The following is a 21,026-nucleotide window of genomic DNA, read 5'->3' on the forward strand; positions in this document are numbered from 1 at the left end:
CGTTATGATCCCCCGGGGCCCCACCCCTCAAGGAGGGGTTGGGTATAAAAGGGGACGTTATAGGGGCTCGAGGCAGTTATGTTAAAAGCTAACCAAGAAGACTGAAGACGTCTTAGATAGAGCCCTGGACTCCCCTCGTTCGATGTCCTTGTCAGGGCCGAACAGGACTGAGCCAGCGGCGTGGTCCCGAGAGCCAGAGCCGGTGCTCTTCTAAGAGCTGGTCTGGGATTCCGGGTACCGGGCCCGACTTACCAGTGTCGGGCCAAGTAGCCTCCCCTAGCCCAATAGTGGAGGACTGTGAGGCAGGCTAGGACTAGCTAGGAAGTGTATCCTTAGCTAGTCGGGTGAGGGGGCCGCTACCCCCTCCAGTGCTGTATGTCACAAACCGAGTTGTGTTAAATAAATATACGTGTGCCTCCACCTCGGCGTCAAGTGTCTTCACCGGTACTTCATATGGAAGGGAATACGACCCGCCCATCGATGTGCGGTTACAGACCACGCCCAAAATGTATAAATCCAAGATTTCTGACTCCGTTCTCTTCACTCTTCAAAAGCTTTCCGAGGCACGGGAAGCTTCCAGGGTTAATTCAGAGTTGCGACAATTGGCCAACGAACGGCTTAAGGGAGTGGGTGCTTCTCTGTATGAATGGACACCTGGGGACAAGGCATGGTTGCACTGTCCGCAGGTGCTGGTGGGTACATCGCCTAAGTTACTCCAGCCCTGGCGGGGGCTGGCCGATGTTGTTCGGGTTGTTCGACCACAGTGTGTCCAGAGCAACTTGGGTCGGCGTAGTTGGTTCGTGCATCCCTCTCGCCTGAAACCGTTTATCGCGCCGCGCGAATTCGTTTCATCTCCATATCGCAGGGGCTGAGTGTCGAATGTGTCTGACGAACCGGAGTGTGTGCCCGCTGAGGTTGGTCCTCAGCGGAGCGATTCTGTTCCGCCCCCAGGTGCTGCGTGACTGACGTTTCCCGAACGGCCGCGCATTCTGGCTTCGTAGGCTTCGAGCGCGGAGGACCCGGCGACCTGGCCTACTGCTCTCCTTGAGGAGCCGGGTTCGGCAGAACATTTGCACATTCCCCCTGGGACCTCCAAGGTGAGCGAGCCCACCTCCCCTGGGGGCCCGGCATCATGGACTCGCTCAAAAACTCGTTTTTCGTAATTCCCTTACACACGCTCCCACACTGTCCGTTGTTTGTCGCGCTCGTTGAGTTGTGGCGGTTATTGACTGATCGTTGCCGTCATTGAGCTCACGAGCGTCAGTTACACGGTGAAGGTGGGAGGTGTGGTGGTGGAGGGCATCCCGTGGGTTTACGCGTTTTCCTTGTTGTGTGCTTTTGTTTTGGTTCATTGGTTTATACTCTTCTCCATGCGGGTTTTGTACATTTGTGGATAGTGTTAATTTTGTACAGGTGGGTTAGGGTAATTATTGCTATTCTTGTTATAGTTGAGGCAAACTGTGTTTTTTCTTGCATTTCCCTAATGTGTTCGTTTGGAGAGGGAGTTGACAGCCGGGACGGCTGAATGCTATGAAGGGGGGGATGATGTAGTGACATCGGGGATGTCAATGTATGGTGCCGGCCCGGGAGGGCCGTGGCGTGCAATGTACTTACGTCGCGGACAGCACCGTGTGGGTTGCTGTGTGAGGCCAGCTTTAGCATAGCATGGCGTGCGATGCATTGTCATCGCATACACCCCATAGATGGGTGTAGTACCAGCTCATAGCGGGGCATTGGTGAGCGCTGGGATAGCACGGGCACCACGCATAGCGTGTAGTGCTGGGCTCCCACAAGGGGGAGCGGGAGAGTGTCAGCCCAGGGACAGGGTTGCCCCGGGCCATGGAACTCTGGTTGACCTCGTAGGCACTTGATCCAGAGTGTCCACAGAGAGGGCCCCAGGTGGGGGGGGCTAGGCGGTGATCACGTGTCCAGGTAGAGCTCTGGAGAGGGATCAAGAGGGAGCTAGAACGCTCGTGAAGGTGGGCGGGGCCGAGGGCGGAACCGGTAACATCTGTCACTATTAACAGTGAAAAGCCTAAAGCACACTAATGCACTTGGACTTATGGCACTTGTTTTATTAAACTCTTGAATAAAATTTGGTTATAACTGTTGATGTTATGTACCTGTAGATGTGACACAATGATTTTTTTTTTATAACAGTGTGTATTTTCATGTAACTTTTGTGGTGAAAAAAATGTCAGAAGGAACTATTGGCCCCCGGGCATCTTCACTTTATCAAATTTGGCCCTCTTTGTAAAAAGTTTGGACACCCCTGCCCTAAGCTAATCAGGCGCCACGAAGCATCGGGGGCAGGGTCTAAGGGCGGAGCCGGGGGGCGTTAAGGGAGGGGTATTGTCTGGAAGGTTCTTAAGGGATGTGGCGAAGGGCGGAGTCTGGGTGACGTGGAAAGGAGATATAAGGGGGAGCCGAAAGGGGCTCGGGGTCAGTTGGTGGGAGCTGGAAGCTGGGCCACGTCGGGAGTCTCCACGAGCCATCGGCCACGTAGCGACGTGGAGACGGCTCCCAGCGCTCCGTCTGCCAACGGTGCGCGGGAGCGGCGCGGGAGCGGGACGTCAGTTTTGCGACGTGCCGCAGAGTGACCGGGAGAGCAGAACGCGAGTTGTCCATAACGAAGAAATAAAGAGACGGAGACACAGTCGCTTGTCGTCGACCCATTTTATTTACACATGTATGTGATGTCTGTTCGTGTCTGTGGGTTTCTGTTCGTGTCTGTGGGTTTCTGTGCATGTCTGTGGGTCTCTGAGCGTGGCTGTGGGTTTCTGTGTGTGTCTGTGGGTCTCTGTGTGTCTGTCCGTCTCTGATTGCGCATGTGGGTCTCTGTGCCTGGCTGTGGGTCTCTGAGCGTGTCTGTAGGTATCTGTGCGTGTCCGCGGGTCTCTGATCGTCTCTTTGGGTCTCTGTGCGTGTCTGTGGGTCTCTGATCATCTCTTTGGGTCTCTGTGCATCTCTGTTGGTCTTTGATCGTATCTGTGGATCTCTGTGCGTGTTTGTGGGTCTCTGTGTGTGTCCGTGGGTCTTTTTGCTCGTCTGTGGGCCTCTTTTCTCGTCTGCGGGTTTCTCTGTTAGTACAAGGATCTATCTGTGACTCAAATAATACGAAAGATGAATCCTTGATTCTTTCCGGAATGCAGTCGGGTTGAAAATGTCACTCCCACCTCGGCATTCTGGCATATTTCCACCACTGGTAATGACATTTTTACACGTTTTTGTGCATTGTTGGGAACTCATTGACTACACTCCATTACATGTTCCACTTTTAATGAATACAATTTGAAGGAGTGCATGTAGCACATAGGCGTACATTGTGGACATGCACAATAACGCACGGTGGGGGCATAATTTCTGGATTCTTAAACTGTCGGTGTTTATTTTAACGAGTGATAGGATGTGTTCATGAATGATGTGATCTTGCGTATGGAAATATATGTTTAGGAGCTACGGTAATTGCCAATGTCGAGGTCTGCTAGCCACGAGACTGCAATGGTTTACCACATGATCCATGGTTTTTGGTCACATGGCCACAGTTTCAATGCTGTGACTTGTCTTCAATGTATTTCTGTGGGTCTCTCTGTATATATTCGCCTTCACGAGTCTCTGCATTTCTACGTGGCTTATGGTGCATAGTTTGGGTTGCATGGCCCCAGTAAAGCACCGTGGCTCGTGCTTTTACATTCCCATTTGCAAAGGAGATGCGCGCATCAACCTGCGGTGGCTAGGAAATGTTATCGACCTCGTCTGGTAAATAGGAGGTTGTGGGTTCGATCCCAACTCTGACGATGCCTGCTGTGTATTTGGAGTTTGCATGTACTCCCCGTGGTCACGTGGATTTTTCTCCAGGTCCTCCAGTTTTCCCCCTCCACCTTTAGAATCAACATGCGTATATAGTATTTGGCTGCTATACATTTCCACGTGATAAGCCGTTTCGTTGAGCTATCATTTGTGGCCAGGTCGCTTATGAAAAAGGGCTAGATAGCATCAGTGGGGGCTTTACCTGGTAAAATACAATTAGTTTACAATGCGGTTTAGTTTCGCTTTGCAGCTGGTAGCCGTCACCACCTTGTCTACAGAGTGTGCGCAAGAATGGCGATGTCATCTTCATATTCACAGCACGCTGTTATTTCAATTAGGTCACACTTTTGAAGACAATTTGTTTTATTTTTATTGTTGTTGAATTTACGAGGAGATAAATCTACTATACACATATTGGCTGTGCTTCTTGCCCGGCGTAAAATCTTAGGGACCAACGACCGTTACAACATCACAAGCAGTAAACGACAAAACGGCCTCGATCATCACCGACGAACTGGAGGCTGGGCCGTGCCACAAAGGACCTACGCTCACGGATTGACACGTTCCTGCTCGGACCTTTCTGCACGTCCATTGTGACGTCACGCGACACACCGCGGAGTCTGCCGGCACCACCACGCACCCACCCGCCCGGCGGTGGCGGCAACAATGCCGGGGAGACAGAGAGCGCCGCCAGCTATTGAGCGCCTATCACGAGGGACGTGTGGCCGCGGCACAATGCTCTGTCTGCCGTGGCCGTAGTAATGAGCGGGCAAGACGGGCGCAGGAGGAGGCGAGGCGAGGCAGGCCGTGTGGTTGGGGGCAGCAGTCAAGGACTGGGCTGTCTGCGTGCGCCGTGGTGCGTGGCTCTCGTCACCTAGGGGGGTCCCCCCCCTCAATAAAGATCGCCTCTAGACCCCCACCCCCACTCCAGTGGAATGTTCACAACTGAACACCCCCCACGACCGATCTTTTCTCTGACCCGTGGGCAGCTGAGGGGGGGGGGGGGTTGGGGGGGATCTGCAGACAGAATAGGGGCCCCGGCTTTGTGTGCGGGGGCGGCTCGAGGCGTGAGGCTGGCCCCTCGGGGGGCCCAGATTGGACCACCCTGGCCGGTGGCTCCAATTAGCCTCGGGCCGGGTCGCACAGAACCCCGCGTGCCGTGACCGGTGGGGGGGGGGGGCACACTCTGCAGAGTACGCCGCGTACCGGCTGGAAGGGGGGGGGGGGGAGAAATCCGTGGAAGCTTCCAGACGGGACCTTCATTGACACGGTCAGTTTGTTGTGGATGCCGGTGCCAGTCTACTCTTGCGCACGATGGCAGCAATATGTTCAGGAGATGAATGCCAACCTCGACGTCTGATGTCCTCGACACAGAGTCGGTGTATATCAGCGGTGGGGAACCTTTTTTTCTGCCAAGGGCCATTTGGATATTTATAACATCATTCGCGGGCCATACAAAATTTTCACTTAAAAATTAGCCTGTTCTATTTGGTCAAACATTGAATTAACTCACCCCTAATGTGATGGCTGGAACTGCTTCTCTTTGGTGAGGCGTGTGATGTTAGCTGGTATTGATGATGTTCCTACCCGCAACTGCTTTTCCAGGTTTGCTCCTAGATTTATTGAATTTCGAGTCCCGCCTGCGGTTGCTTGGCAGGGCCACACCAAATGATTTTGCGGGCCTTATACGGCCACCGGGCCGGACGTTCTGTTTGCTGTTCCTCCGACATTTAAGGAGCACAGACTACAGTGGTGTACTACACGGTACTCAGTTTGCATTCCATGGCCACCATCGCACTATTGTGGCTTGAGTTTAATGTCCATAATAACGGGGTTTTTTGGGGTTAGATCGCATCAATATAAATGCGCCGTTAAACCCGCCACCATCCGACTAGTAGCTCATCGGCATGTCTGTTTACGTGACGAACCTTACTAATTGGGTGTCGAATAGTGGTGGGTTTAACGGCACTTTTATATTTACGCGATCTAACCCACATTTTTTTTTATTGAGGACATTATTGGTCGCCAAAGCCTCCGTGTGAAACTGATTTTAATGTATCTATATCTCTATTGGTCTCTGTGTATCTCTAATGGGTCTCTATGTATGCACGTGTCTTTATGGGCCTCTATGCATCTCTATGGGTCTCTGTGTATCTCTATGAGTCTCTGTGTATCTCTATGGGTCTCTATGTATGTATGTCTTTATGAGTCTCTATGCATCTCTATGGGTCTCTCTGTATCTCGATGAGTCTCTGTGTATCTCTATATGTCTCTATGGGTTTACTTTACGTTCTGTAGTCTGGGTTGCATGGCCTCAGTCGCACTGCAGTGGCTTGTCTTTAATTTTTCATTGACAATGGGGTGGGCGTATGGGCCTGTTGATGTTCTGATGCAGTTGATGGTTACATCACCCACCGGTGTCTTCAATGAATATCAAAACCAGGAGGAGTGATGTTTGGGTCTCGAGTGAGGTGCTTTTTCTGGACGTCCGCGTTGTTTCGCTCTGTTCAGCAGCGTTCTTCTGGATCTGGGTGAGATTCTAGGATGGTGACAGAAGAGAGGAGATCGAGACTTGAGCCGACGGCGAGGAACATTGTTGAGGTCTTGGTTGATGATGGGTCGGTGGTTGTCGTTGGCAATAGAACATGTCCAACTCCCTTGGAGTTTGCGCGATGACTCTGCGGATATTTGGTGGCAGAATGTTCACCAGAACAGGGAGCCAGGGAATGAGTGTCGGTTTCAGGTTTCTGTTTAGCGAGTCGGCTTTCGCGACCAATATTATTCATAATAATGGTTTTTGGGATAGATCGCGCAAGTATAAATGTGTCGTAATCCTCCACCACCCGACGTAGTTATGATGCGCATTGCGTTATTTTGTGTACGAGCTCCCTGACAAGGCTGAAACACAATCCTCTGCCACTGAGTGGATCAGTGGGAGGGAGGCAGTTCGCAGTACATCAGCTAAGTCGCCCCAAGTCAGTTCTGTCATATTCTGTAGCAGGGCGATTCTTGATTTGGTCTTTTCACAGATCTGTTTTGTGTGGAGCTTGAAGGTCAGGCTGCTATCCGTGACAACTCCTCGACATCTTGGGGTGGGCTCATAGTGCACTGGGCTACCACAGAAGGACACATCGAGGTGGCATGAATGTTCGGGTGGAAAGTTCCTGTTTTGGGTTCGGAGGGATTTGATTAGAGTCTCCAGTGATGATCACCGATCAAGTGAGATCAGCTGTTAGAGCACTGGCAATCGTCTAGCAGTTGGTGCCGTGTGCAGCAAGGGCCGTGTCATCTGCATATATGAACTTGTGAGGTCATGTACATGGCAAGTGACTCATATAAATGTCAAAGAGTGACGCCGCTAGTACCGAGCCTTGAGGGAGGCCATTGTTCATGACGCGGCTGTGTTCGCCAGCGAGTTGTTCGCCTTGGGAGTACGGCTGCCGAGCATCGCGTGCAGTCGGTGCACAGTAGAACGGCGTCTCGTGACGTTGGGCAACTTCAGCAGCAGGCCATGATGCCAAGCAGTGTTGTAGGCAGCAGCAGCAGCGAGGTCAATCGTTGCTGTGCCAGTATTATGTTGATGCCAGAGGCCAGCTTCTTTGAGTGTGACGAAGGCGGTGATCTGCTCGCAGCAGCTTGGGCCAGTTGGGAATCCGGCTCGTTCAGAGGGAATCGGGGCTCAATAATGGGAGAAAGTGTCGGCAAGCGAGGCACGGTCCATCAACTTGGAGGCGCACGGCAAATCTTGCAGCTTTCCGGCTTCCAGAACGGTGACAACTTCGGCTTGCTTCCATTCTTTTGGGATTTTTGCCTGTCCTGTGTATGACTGGTCAAAATGTTTTCCAAGCCATGGCTGTCCACATAATCCCAGTTTCTTTAGAAATTCAGGACATGGGCCATCGTAGCCCAGTGCCCCAAGTGGCACTGGCCACTTCCGCTGCAGCGACTGTGCACTGTCTCGTGAGATCCGTCGCTTGCGGTAGCGGACTCAAGGTGATGGCAGAGAGTCGTTTCCGGACGGCTCGCTCCAGGTGAGTTCGTGCAATCGGTGCCCCTTTGGGCAGGATGGCAGCGGCGGTGTGCGGGAAGCCACCGACATTCGCCGTGGCATTTGTCGGTCGGTTGGTTTTGAGGCAGCGAGGATTTCCGGTGGAGCTGTCAGGCTTCACGGCCCGAGTGAGTCAATTCCGCATCTGCAGTGACGTCTTCTCAACGTGTCAGTTCGTGCACAGCTCAGGGACTCCAGCAGTGCGTGTGTCATAATCTTGGTCACCGGTTCTGATTAACTCTTCGACCAGCTCTTCTAGTCTGGTTACCACCGTGGTGCTGTAGGTTTCCCAATCATCCATTTTTTGTGGCAGATGTCAGGATTTGGCTTTGGGCTCCTTAAATAGGGCTTCGGGTTGCTTATCGTTACGAGGCCAGTGAGTCCTATATCGATGGACGAGGTGAATGTTCAGAGACAGAGAGACGCAAGGAGATGATGTCATTTAGAAGCAGATGAGAGCTCATTGAGCCATGGCATCAGCTCGCGTGCAAGTGGGTCAAGGCGGGTGAATGGTTGCATCGCAGGAACTGTGAGCCATGGCAGTAGAGTGACGACTATGGCTGATGATGATCGTGATGCTGACGAGAGCCCATTGAGACCTAACGTATCTCTCGCAAGGGAGACCTGACTTACACAAGGCAGGTAAACAGGACAAAACTGGTACAATAACCGATTCGCAATCATCAGCTACGAAATAGCCACTGCTGAACGAGGGGACCTGTGCCCACTTTGTACTGTTTAAAGATGTAAAGTGAAAGCGCTTATTGTGCATGCTACTAGTACCCGGCAGCTGCACTAGGTGGACTATCATGATCGCAGAATCGCGAGAGGTGGCCTTGGGGAGGTCGTCACCCAGCAGTGGATCGAGCATGGCTGATAATGATGACGATTCACATTACCCAGTGCAAAGATGAATGCAACGGCTACTATTGCCTTAACAGACTGTCGGGGCAAATGCTCTCAGCGAGCAGCACCTATGAAGGCCGGCACGGCGCACGAGGAGTTGGATGACCAGCACCACGCCAGGCCACCTTTGCCTCCCAAGTGCTGGATGTTTACACGCCGCACTAGATACTCACTTGAGGCTGAGTCAACCCTAGCGGAGGGCCCCAAGGACCGCCCCAAATACCCGCCAGCGTCATTGCTTCGCGAGCGAGATTCGAACTCGGGTCGCCGGGCTCCGCAGCGCAGCGTGAACCGCGAGCGCCACCGCTCCTCACCCCCCCCCCACCCCCTGCGCTCACACGCGCTCGCCCGCTGGCCCGGAGCGGCTGATCGCGCCGGTGACGGACACCCGCGCGGCTCGGGGCTAATTACGCAGTTTAGCGCACAAAGGGCGACTTCCCCACGTGCGAGCCGCGGCCCGGGGCTCGCTCACAATGGACTCGGATCGCGCATTGTGCTCCTCCACTGCCTTAGTCTGCCTCGGCCTTCCTCGGGGCCCCGTGGCCTCGCTCCTTCCCGTGCCCCCGGAGTGGGTCGCGACCTGCCTAACCATGCAACCCACCCCCCCATGTTTAACCCCCCGCCCCGCCCCCTACCGCCAGTCCCCCCCACACCGTAGCTTACCCCCCCCCCCGGAACCCTGTTTGTGGGCAGCACATCCGTGGGGTTGCCACCTCTGAGCTACAAAACCAAACCCGCCGGGATATATCGCGGGGAGAAGAGTGTGTCTGGCCACGTCCGAACGCGGAAGAGCTCGCGTGCATTATGATGCTTCCCTCGTCCCTGAATCACAACGCACCCCAAGAGACACGGATACCCCCCGCATAGCCCTAACAGAGTTTTGGGGCAAGTGCTGTTAGCCAGCATCTCTGAGGGCTGCCACGGCACACGAAGGGGTGGGTGGCCAAAACCACACCCGACCGCCTTTGTCTCCTCGGTGGCGATGTTTGCACACCGCACCTGGTACGCATTCAAGGCCTAGTCGACCCTGGGGGAGGCCCAGAACCGGTTCAGATAATCGCCACTGATGTTGGCCGTGATCGGGAGTCGAACCCGGGTGGCCGTGTTCACAGCGCAGCGCGATAACTAATGCACTACTACTGCTCCTCTGGTCACACACACACCTACGGGATTTCAAGACGCACCCCGAGTTTGCGGATAATTCTGGGGCGATGCATCGCCCCGTGTGGCGTCTTGTTATCGCGCAAGTGACAAACACCGGGGGGGGGATTTGGAGATCTTCTCGAGACAGACGCTGCCCCAACAAGAGGCCGAGCCGGAGAGAAAACGAGCAACAGGTGGCAACCGGCTCCCATCCCTGAGGCGCTTCGCTCACCAAACTCGGCGGCTCCGCGCCAACGCAACGCGACCCACGCGAGCACGCGGGCGAACCCGTGGTGGCATCCACATCATGGGACGTGGTCGGCCCACATCAGCGTGGGTTGACCGCTCACATGGCATCGGCATACAAATGCATTTCGTCAATGAATCAATCAGTTCATTCATTATTTTTCCTTGTGTATCTGATGCTACAACTGTGCTAAAGTCACGCGTAAGAGAATTCGTTTATATAAAATGGACATGGGACATGAGCAGGAATTAGATGCACCCATCGGTCAAATTACACCACCACCATCCCCTTCACAAGCCGGAGTGGCGCCCGTGTGTGTGCGTGGATATGGGGTCTCTCTGCTAAAGGCCACCACCGGGTGCCACGGTGGCGAGATGTTAACTACCTCGCCTGGTATGCAGGAGGTCGTGGGTTCGATCCCGACCCTGACGCCTGCTGCTGTATATTTGGAGTTTGTGGTGTCTCTCTCCCCGTGGTCGCGTGGATTTTTCTCCGGGTGCTCTGTTTTTCCCTCTACATTTAGAATCAACATCACGCGTTTAGAGTATTTGGCTGCTATACATTTCCACATGATAAGCCACTTCGTTGAGCTGTCATTTATGGCTAGGTCGCTTCTGAAAAACATCTATGTCGCTCAGTGGGCCTTACCTGGTAAAATAAAAAAGTGTAAAGTATCGGCCTGTAGGGGCTGCAGGGGCCCCGTGAACCCATGACATACAACACGTGTCAAACCATTGCTGTCCTACGCCGTGTTCGTTATGGGAGGGGTGTTTGACCATACTTCACCATCAGTGCTATGCGAATTCAATTAATCAGTTTATCTTGGGTCGGATCGTCGTGTAGACAAAGTAAAAAAAATGTATCTAAAGAAACTGCCCTGCCCGAAAGAGCCAATAAAATTAGGTTTCCACGTGATGGGAAAATATGCAAATAGATTTTTGGTTTATTATCAAAACCGGAGCGTTGAAAAACAACATTTGTAATTTTTGTTATACTAATTTGTCAACGTGTTCATCAAAATATTGGTTGTTTGGTGGTGGAGGGTTATTGTCAAAATTATCATCGTACCTTCACGATGATCTAACGCAAAATAAACAATGACGATATTGGTCGTAAAAAATAAATCACCAAGTATAACATGAATCATCATAATTACACAACCAACCCCTACACCGGACGTGCGTGGTCGAGAGCAGAGACGCCTCGTGATTGGCGGTTCGATACGCAACACGGGGGGGGTGGGGGGGGGCAATGTCGTTCCATGAATGGAGAAGAAGGAAACAAATCTAAGAATCGCCAAACTGCGACGTTGGCAAAAGCCGAACCCGCCCAAGGCATCACGGACGAGTGGGGCCATCCACGCGCGCTCACCCTGGCGGCATCGCACAATCCGTACAGCGTCCACCGCGCAATCCGTACAGCGTCCACCTTAACATTCAACTGTGACGTCATCTACACAAACCGTTGCTCCCCCCGCCCCCTTCCCCCTATGCCATACGAGAGAAGCATAAGATCGCGGTTCGATTGAACGACCGACATCAGGGGCCGTCCATAAATGACGTCACGCGATTTTGGGCGATTTTTGACCCCCCCCCCCCCTCGTCACACGGCGTCACAAAAAGTCAGACACCCCCCCTCAAATATGACGTCACAAAGCTCTGCCCCCCCCCCTCGGCACACATCGTCAAAAATGTCTGACACCCCCCCCCCCTAGGTGCGTGACGTCATTTATGGACGGCCCCTCATCGATGATCCACACGATCAGGTCAGGGGAGATCTTTGTCATCGACGGCAGAGCCCCGCGGCAGAACCACGCGGCAGAGCCCCGCGGCAGAGCCCCGCGGCAGAACCACGCGGCAGAGCCCCGCGGCAGAGCCCCGCGGCAGAACCACGCGGCAGAGCCCCGCGGCAGAGCCCCGCGGCAGAACCACGCGGCAGAGCCCCGCGGCAGAGGCACGCGGCAGAGCCCCGTGGCAGAGCCCCGCGGCAGAGCCCCGCGGCAGAGCCCCGCGGCAGAGCCCCGCGGCAGAACCACGCGGCAGAGCCCCGCGGCAGAGCCCCGCGGCAGAGCCCCGCGGCAGAACCCCGCGGCAGAGCCCCGCGGCAGAGGCACGCGGCAGAGCCACGCGGCAGAGCCCCGCGGCAGAGCCCCGCGGCAGAGCCCCGCGGCAGAGGCACGCGGCAGAACCACGCGGCAGAGCCCCGCGGCAGAGCCCCGCGGCAGAACCCCGCGGCAGAGCCCCGCGGCAGAGGCACGCGGCAGAGCCACGCGGCAGAGCCCCGCGGCAGAGCCCCGCGGCAGAGCCCCGCGGCAGAACCCCGCGGCAGAGGCACGCGGCAGAACCACGCGGCAGAGCCCCGCGGCAGAGCCCCGCGGCAGAGCCCCGCGTCTCGCGCTGCGATTCTGAGACGCGGGAGGCGGAAGGGTCCTGAGCGGGAGAGGCCCAGCCGAGCTCAGTGGCACTCGAAAGGCAGGCGAGTGGGGTGGGGGGCTTGCAGCAAGCGGTGGCCTTTAATGAAGAGGTGGCCTTTAATGAAGAGGTGGTCTTCAATAATGAGGTGGTCTTTCAGGAAGAGGTGGTCTTTAAGGAAGAGGTAGTTAGCACATAAGGTTGAAGGTGGCCTTGAATTGTCTCTGAAGAGTCAGAGTTCTACTGTGAGCTGCAGTGCCGGGTGGATGGGAGAGCGCGGGGGGGGGGGGGCGGCACGGGCTGCCCCCCCCCTCCTTGTCGACGACTCGACAGGCGATGGAGGAAGCCGATGAGGAGGAGGAGGGGGGGCAGAGAGAGAGGCCAGGGAACAATGACGTCTCTCTCTCCTCCTGAAGACGATCGCTTGTGCTGTGATCGAAACGTCGTGGTTCTTATTTTTAGTCAATTTATTACAAAAAAATTATATCTCCATGACTTTACCGAAAGAACCAAAGACTAACACTAACGTCATGGCTTCTTGTTTTGTCCCAGTAAATCTCACTCATCCGCCCGGTGTACAGGCGAGAGGGCCGCGACCTACTTGCTGTACTGCCTCGCGGACAGGCACCGTGGAGATAGGGGGCGGGGCGAGGGACGAGCACAATTTGCGCTCTGCGTGGTTGCTGCCAATTCTGGACCCACCTCTACTGGTGCGTTGGTCACGACGGGGCTATTATTGGCCATACTTCACCACGATGGGCAGTACGCGTTGGTGCTCTCCGTCTCGCCCTCGCCGAGTACCTGGACTGGTGCGGGTGTCCTGATGATGGCCCCGCGGTGGTGAGATGTTAACTACCTCGCCTGGTACACAGGAGGTCGTGAGTTCGATCGCGACTCTGACCCCTGCTGCTGTATAGTTGGAGTCTGCGTGTTCTCCTCGTCGATTTTTCTCCGAGTCCTCCGGTTTTCTCTCTCCACATTTAGAAACACGCGTTTAGAGCATTAGGCCACTATAAATGTCCACACCATAATCCACTTCGTTGAGCTATCATTTGTGGCCAGGTCGCTTCTGAAGAAGAACGATATAGCATCAGTGGGCCTTACCTGGTAAAATATTTTTCTAAGTTTTTCGTTTTTATCTCAGCAATAGCTCCTCAAGTCTCACACGGATCTCAAGATTCTTCGCCTCGGCAAGGTGTTGATGCCTCGTTGAAGATGATGATGAAGATGATAATGGTGATGGTGTTGATGATGTTGTTGATGATGGTGTGTCTATGATGATGGTGTTGATGATGATGGTGTGTCTATGATGATGGTGTGTCTATGATGATGGAGTTGATGATGCTGTGTCTATGATGATGGTGTTGATGATGATGATGGTGTGTCTATGATGATGGTGTTGATGATGGTGTCCATGATGATGGTGTGTCTATGATGATGGTGGTAATGATGGTACTCTTAGGTTTTTCGGTAAAGTCACGTAGGTAAAAAATAATAGAAATAATCATAAAAATAAAATAATAAATCACGACGTTTCGGAGGCAACACAAGTCTCCGTCATCAGGTGGGACCGTCACAGCTAGATTTACTGTCTCAAGTGAGGCAAAATTCCAAGAGACAGTAATTTTAGCTGACGGCCCCACCTGATGACGGAGACTTGTGTTGCCTCCGAAACGTCGTGATTTATTATGTTATTTCTATTATTATTTCTATTTTTATTTTACCTACGTGACTTTACCGAAAAACCTAAGAGTATGAATCCTTTCAGTCACGAAAGCTTCAAATCTAGGATGATGATGGTGTTGATGATGATGATGGTGTTGATGATGGTGTGTCTATGATGATGGTGTGTCTGTGCAGGAACAGTCGCTCATTCGGCACTGCTCACGCCTTCCTCTGCATTCACTCACCGACCGTGTAAGAAGAGTTATCTCAAGCCGAGAGTAACACACGAGGCAAGCTGCCTTTATTGACTCGGAAAGCTTAGAAGTTCCACTGGTTAATCAAAACAGCGACGTTACGCGTAATACAGTCTCTACATTGGTAACGCCATTGTGAAGTTACTATTCTAATAATCTTAGTAAACAATACGCACAACCAAAGGATTCCTTTCGGCCGGGGTCTGTCTGGGTCGGTGGGCCTGGAAATTATATCCGCGCCCGGTACACCACATCCAGTATAGCCCTCACTGTGAGCTGTGGCCACTGTGATTGCGTGGCAACACCGATTCAAGTCATCTCCACAGCGAGCCGGCCGGGAAAAAAAAAACCAAAAAAATATTCGGTGTGAAATGAAGCCCTCGTTATGACATCGGTGTGATTCAATCGCACACAGGATGCATTCAATGAACACGCAGAGTCTATTTCACCTTCGTGGCTCTGAACCAGTAGTCGTACGTCCTTAAAACATGAACACAAGCTCGTCATAATGCATTTTAATAAAATATAAACACGGACATAAATATTTAGAGAACACATCAAACATTCACGTGTTGTGTAGAGTACATCACCGGGACACACGGATATATTGCTCGAAACTCATATTGCTAACGCGCGCGTACACCCAGCAACACGATCTATAATAATAATACTACTCGCAGCGTGTGCGCTGAATGCATCCATCCCAAAGTGATCCATGAAGCCACGTGCTCACAGCGAGAGGCACTGGGATGCCAGGGACACGTCTACTCGAATAAGTGCGAGCGTCAAAACACATTACCACCTCGTGTGTGTGCGTGTGTGTACGTGTGTGCGTGTGTGTGCGCGCGTGTGTCGTGTGTGTGTGCGGGCAAAGTCCCATCGGTGAGCTCCTCCGGCAGGCAAGGCTGCGTTGGCTGGGACATGTAGCCCGCATGCCCAGCTACCGCATGCCTAAACAGCTTTTGTTCGGCCGAATCGAGGGGGCTAAACGGGCGCGGCACGGGCTAGAGAAGAGATGGAGTGATGTGGTACAGGAGGACGTGGAGCTGAGTGGACTTGCCGATGACTGGTACCAGCGGTGTCAAGATCGGCCTCTGTGGAGGAGGCTCGTGAAGGACGCTACTGGGCAGTTAGAGGCAGTCCGCCCTCCAACAACAACGGAGGGCGGAGGAGCGACGCTCACAACAACCAGCGGAGCACCGGGTGGTTAAAGCACAGCAAGTTGGCACAGTAGGGGGTAGTCATCTCGGTCATCTCAGTCAGTCGACCCGTGGCACCTGGGTCTGCCCCGTGACCTCCTGCCAGCGGGCGTTCGACACTTCACGTGGCCTCAAGGTGCACATGGCCTGGCACAAGCGTCGTGGTGACGTCACCGCCACTTAGTGGCGAATGGCGGTTGTTGTTGTACGTGTGTGTGCGCGTGTGTGTACGTGTGTGTGTATGTACGCGCCTGTGTGTGGGGAGCGGTAGTGTAGCGGTTAGCGCTACGCTGCACTACGAACCTGGCAACCCGGGTTCGATTCCCGCTCACGGCCAACACCGGTGGCGATTATTTTAAACCGTCCTAGCCCCCCTCCCTTAGGTCGACTCAGCCTCAAAAGAGTACCTGGTGCAGTGTGTAAACATCGCCACTCGGGAGACAAAGGCGGCCGGGCGTGGTGCTGGGCACCCACCCCTTTGTGTGCCTTTCCGGCCTTCATAGGTGCTACTCGCACACAGCTCGTGCCCCAACAGCCTGTTAGAGGCGAAACGTGGGATAGTTATATTTTGCGCGCGCGTCGTGTGTGTCTTTGCGTGTGTGTCTGAGCGTGTGTGTGCGTGTGTGTGTGTCTTTGCGTGTGTGTGCGTGTGCGCGTGTGCGTCTGAGCGTGTGTGTGCGCGCGGGCGTGTGCGCGTGTGTGTGCGAGCGTGTGTGCGAGCGCGTGTGTGTGCGCGCGTCATGTGTGTCGTGCGTGTGTGTGCGTGAGCGCGTGTATGCGTCTGAGCGTGTGTGTGAGCGCGTGTGTGTGCGCGCGTCATGTGTGTCGTGCGTGTGTGTGAGCGCGTGTATGCGCTCACGCTTTTGGCAACCAGAGACAGGTTACAGAGACACCGGCATGCACTTGTTGTGTAAGGTTCTGTAAGGTGCACAACTCCCGACGTGTCCGTTCACACACCGCCGAGATGCATCTCCGATTGACGCATGGCGGCACACGTGACCTCCAATCCCCCACCCCTCCCCTCCCCCTGCGTGGCGAGGGCCGTCTGGAACGCTCTTCCTTCCGATATTAGGAAGCCACAGGAGCTATGCACTTTGAAATCATCTCGATTGTAAAGTTATTTCTTTAAAACTGTACCGCCCACCCCGTCACACCTCCGATTAGCACCGTTGGCTGGGTACGGTGCGAAAGAAGTTCAACGTGCATCCACACGTTCCTCAGTGGTCACTTCTGCCCCCCTGCGAGAGAGAGAGGGAGGGCACCTTGCAGCGTCGTTGTGTTCACCTACGGAAGATACTCTCACCCTCGAGGTCTCGATCAGTGCGGCTAAGACGCAGCGGTGGTGGCGGATAGTAAGGACTCGTGTGGTCGCAGGTCTGGATAAGTCACGGGGCGGAGGTTCTACACCGCTGCTTGAGCGGAACGTTTCGAAATGCGAGCCCACAAGAATACGCCAACCAGAAGCCACTGGCGGAGTGCGTTAATTGGCAGTTTCTATAACACTGGCTGGCACACTAATTGGTAGTGATGTAACACTGTCACTCTAATTGGTAGTGATGTAACACTGGCTGGTACACTAATTGGTAGTGATGTAACACTGTCACACTAATTGGTAGTGCTGTAACATTGGCTAGCACACTAATTGGTAGTGATGTAACACTGTCACACTAATTGGTAGTGATGTAACACTGGCTAGCTCACTAATTGGTAGTGATGTAACACTGTCACACTAATTGGTAGTAATGTAACACTGTCACACTAATTGGTAATGATGTAACACTGTCACACTAATTGGTAGTGATGTAACACTGGCTAGCTCACTAATTGGTAGTGATGTAACACTGTCACACTAATTGGTAGTGATGTAACACTGTCACACTAATTGGTAGTGATGTAACACTGTCACACTAATTGGTAGTGATGTAACACTGTCACACTAATTGGTAGTAATGTAACACTGGCTAGCTCACTAATTGGTAGTGATGTAACACTGTCACACTAATTGGTAGTAATGTAACACTGTCACACTAATTGGTAGTGATGTAACACTGTCACACTAATTGGTAGTGATGTAACACTGGCTAGCTCACTAATTGGTAGTGATGTAACACTGTCACACTAATTGGTAGTGATGTAACACTGGCACACTAATTGGTAGTGATGTAACACTGTCACACTAATTGGTAGTGATGTAACACTGTCACACTAATTGGTAGTGATGTATCACTGTCACACTAATTGTTAGTGATGTAACACTGTCACACTAATTGGTAGTGATGTAACACTGGCTAGCACACTAATTGGTAGTGATGTAACACTGTCACACTAATTGGTAGTGATGTAACACTGGCTAGCACACTAATTGGTAGTGATGTAACACTGGCTAGCACACTAATTGGTAGTGATGTAACACTGGCTAGCCCACTAATTGGTAGTGATGTAACACTGGCTAGCATACTAATTGGTAGCGCTATAACTCTTGCGTGCACACAGCGACGCGTTCCTTTGAGCACACACACATCGCCTTAATACTGAAACAATACGGAACTGTTCATGATATATATAATAAAAACTATCTGTATATTTATATATTTCAAAATATATATATAAACTCAATCGTATCCTATCCTAGCACGTGGATGTTAATGTACAACTTGTGACGGACGCAATCGATGTTCATGGGACGTGGCTCGCGTCAATTTCAATTTGCGAATCGTCACACAAAGTCAAAGATCCCCCGTGTAGCCTCAACAGACTGTTGGGGTAAGTGCTGTTCGCGAGCACCTTTGAAAGCCGGCACAGCACACGAGGGGGTGGGTGGCCAGCGCTACGCCTGTGCGCCTTTGTCTCCCTAGTGGCGATGCTTTTACACACCGCACCAGGTACCCGTTTGAGGCTGAGTCGACCTAGGGGAGGCCGAAGACTGGTTCAAATAATGGTCGCTGGTGTTGGCCGTTCGCGAGAATCGAACTCGGCTCGCCCCGTGTTGGCAGACACATACCACGCACGGGCACAGTCGTAAGGGAATGTCCGGGACGACCAAAGCAGAGATGGAGCCACGAGCGAATTCCAGGCGGCATCCGGAGCGCGCGACGTGGCACCCCGCGCGGAGAGCGAGAGAGGCAGGGAGATGTTCGTCATCCGTCCAGCAGTGGCTCGATGCGCCCCCCTCGTCGTCTCAGCAGGAGCACCTGCACTCGGCTATGATGGGATACTGGATCTTCAGCCACGTGCAGTTCCTGTGCGCGCCCCACCCACGGCAGTACCAGCGCAGGATGGCCTTGCTGGTGGAGCGCTGCGCCTTGCAGCTCATGCCCGCGGGGATGGAGCACGAGCGGCCGCTCTGGCAGCTGCCCTCGCGCACGTAGCGAGGCCAGAAGCGCGCTCCCAGGTCCTTCCACGCGTACGCCACGGGGCACTGGGTGTAGGCCCACAGGAAGAGCTGCATCTTGCGCCGCGCCTTCCTGCCCAGGGCGCCGGCTCGCGAGCCCCTGGGGTCCGGCCAAGCGGCACGCGCGAAGTCCATGTCCCTGATCTCGCTCGGCATCACGCGGTCGCGCCACGCCGCCGAAGCAGCCGCAGCAGCAGCAGCCGCGGCCACTCGGCCGTGCTGCGGGGTCCGCGCGTGCGGCTCGCCGGGCTCGCTGGCGTTCTTGGCGAGTCCGCGGGCGCGAACTTCGCCCGGCGCCGCGACGGACATGAAGGTCGGATCGAAGTGGCTGCCCAGCAGCCTCCTCAGCACCCTCTCGTCCAGGTCCTTGGCCTTGGGGTCGAGCTCGGGGTCCGGGTACTCGATGAGGTCGGTGAGGGGCAGCTCCTCGCTGGGCACGGGGCGCAGGTGGAGGAAATGTTGCGCGGCGCTGCCCTCGATCCGCAGCAGCAGCAGCAGCAGCAGGGGCAGCAGCAGGGGCAGCAGCAGCAGGAGCAGCGGCGCGGGCTCCGTGCGCAGGGACCCCGGCATGATGGTCTCGGCGCGCCCATGCGTGACGCTGACGGGCGGTCGGCGATGGGGCCGCGGAGGAGACCCGCGCTCGCTTTTATATTCGCGACGCGAGGATTTGGAGCGCGCCGTCATCCGCGGCCAAAGTCGGTGGGGGCGCGGGTGGGAGGGGTAGGGGGGCCGTGGGGTGGCGGAGCGGGGGCGGCGAGGCAGCGGGGGGGAGGAGGAGGGGATGAGAAGGCTGGCCCCGCTGGTCGCATGTCGAGACCCTAATTAGGGCGCATTGTGCCGCGTCGCGTGAAACACACCAAGCTAATTCACTGGCGAAATTCAGAGCGGCCGCGCCGCAGTTTCTATAACAACCGCGGGCCGGCGGCGTCGGCGGCGGCGCCTACTCCGCGCGCCTCTTGACGTTGGTGGCGCGGTGGAGGAGGGAGGGAGGAGGAGGGGGGCCGGGGCCCGGGGCGACCCGTCTAGACTCGCGGCACCGCCGAGCGGCCCGCGGAACGGGGCCGCGCCCGCCAGCGACCCCGCGCCCGGGCGCCGGGCCGCGGCGGCGCTGTTTTATGGCGGCGCTGGGCTCGCATCTGCTGCCCGGTGCCGATCTCGTGCCGAGATGGGAGAGAGAGAGAGGTGGTGGTGGTGGGGGCTCGTGGGAGGAGGAGGGCAGCCCCTACCCTGTATACACGGGAGTAGAGTGCGAGTGTTGTTGTTGTTGTGTGGGGGAGCGGTGGCGCGGTGGTTAGCGCACTGTACGCAAGCTCCGGGCACACGTGCTGCCGTGTGCTGCGCGCATGTTTGTGCCACGTAGGGAGGGTTGCCGCTGGGGGTCCCCCTTGACATTGCCATGGTTTAGATGAGATGCCATATGTGGAAGGGTTTTAATTTGCTGAGACGTTCAAGCAAGCGCCATATACAGATCACATACATATACAGATCACATGGCGACTCGAGTTTGACATCAGACCACGGCTAACATCAGTGGCACAGGAGATGATATCTAAACCGCTCTGCAGCTCAGTCAAGCTCTGCGTGTGCGATCACGCCCGCTCCACAGGGGTGCTGCGGGACGGTGGCACGGCGCGTCCACCTCGCCTTAGCGTCGTGTTCACGTTGAACTTCTTTCGCACCGTACGTAGCCAACCGTGCGAATCGAAGGTGCTTCGTCTTCTTGCTACCGGGATCGACAAGTCACCGAGCATGGGTGGACATTCCGCGTTCCTATGACGGGACGAGGCTATCCATAAGGCCACCACGGATAACTTCCCCGCAAGGTGGTGCCTACTTTATCCACCCCAATGGTATGATGAGTCGACCGCCGACCAGGATTTGAACTCGCAGCAATTCCATTGAGAGCTGGCCGGACACCCCAGGTAAGCTCAGGAATAAGACAACTCTCGCGA

General features: G+C 54.6%; 1 protein-coding gene across 1 annotated transcript; it reads right to left on the bottom strand.

Annotated features, from left to right (window-relative positions):
• Window positions 1–18,010: 18,010 nt before the first annotated feature.
• LOC133345006 (noggin-2-like) lies at window positions 18,011–19,675 on the bottom strand. Its single transcript, XM_061555350.1, has one exon. The coding sequence runs from the start codon at window positions 19,642–19,644 to the stop codon at window positions 18,862–18,864; it is 783 nt and encodes a 260-aa protein (XP_061411334.1). The 5' UTR covers window positions 19,645–19,675; the 3' UTR covers window positions 18,011–18,861.
• Between the last annotated feature and the right edge of the window lie 1,351 nt (window positions 19,676–21,026).

The sequence above is a fragment of the Lethenteron reissneri genome, chromosome 3 (genome assembly GCF_015708825.2).
Source record: "Lethenteron reissneri isolate LAM-NWPU_2019-01 chromosome 3, ASM1570882v1, whole genome shotgun sequence".
In the NCBI taxonomy this organism is placed as follows: domain Eukaryota; kingdom Metazoa; phylum Chordata; class Hyperoartia; order Petromyzontiformes; family Petromyzontidae; genus Lethenteron; species Lethenteron reissneri.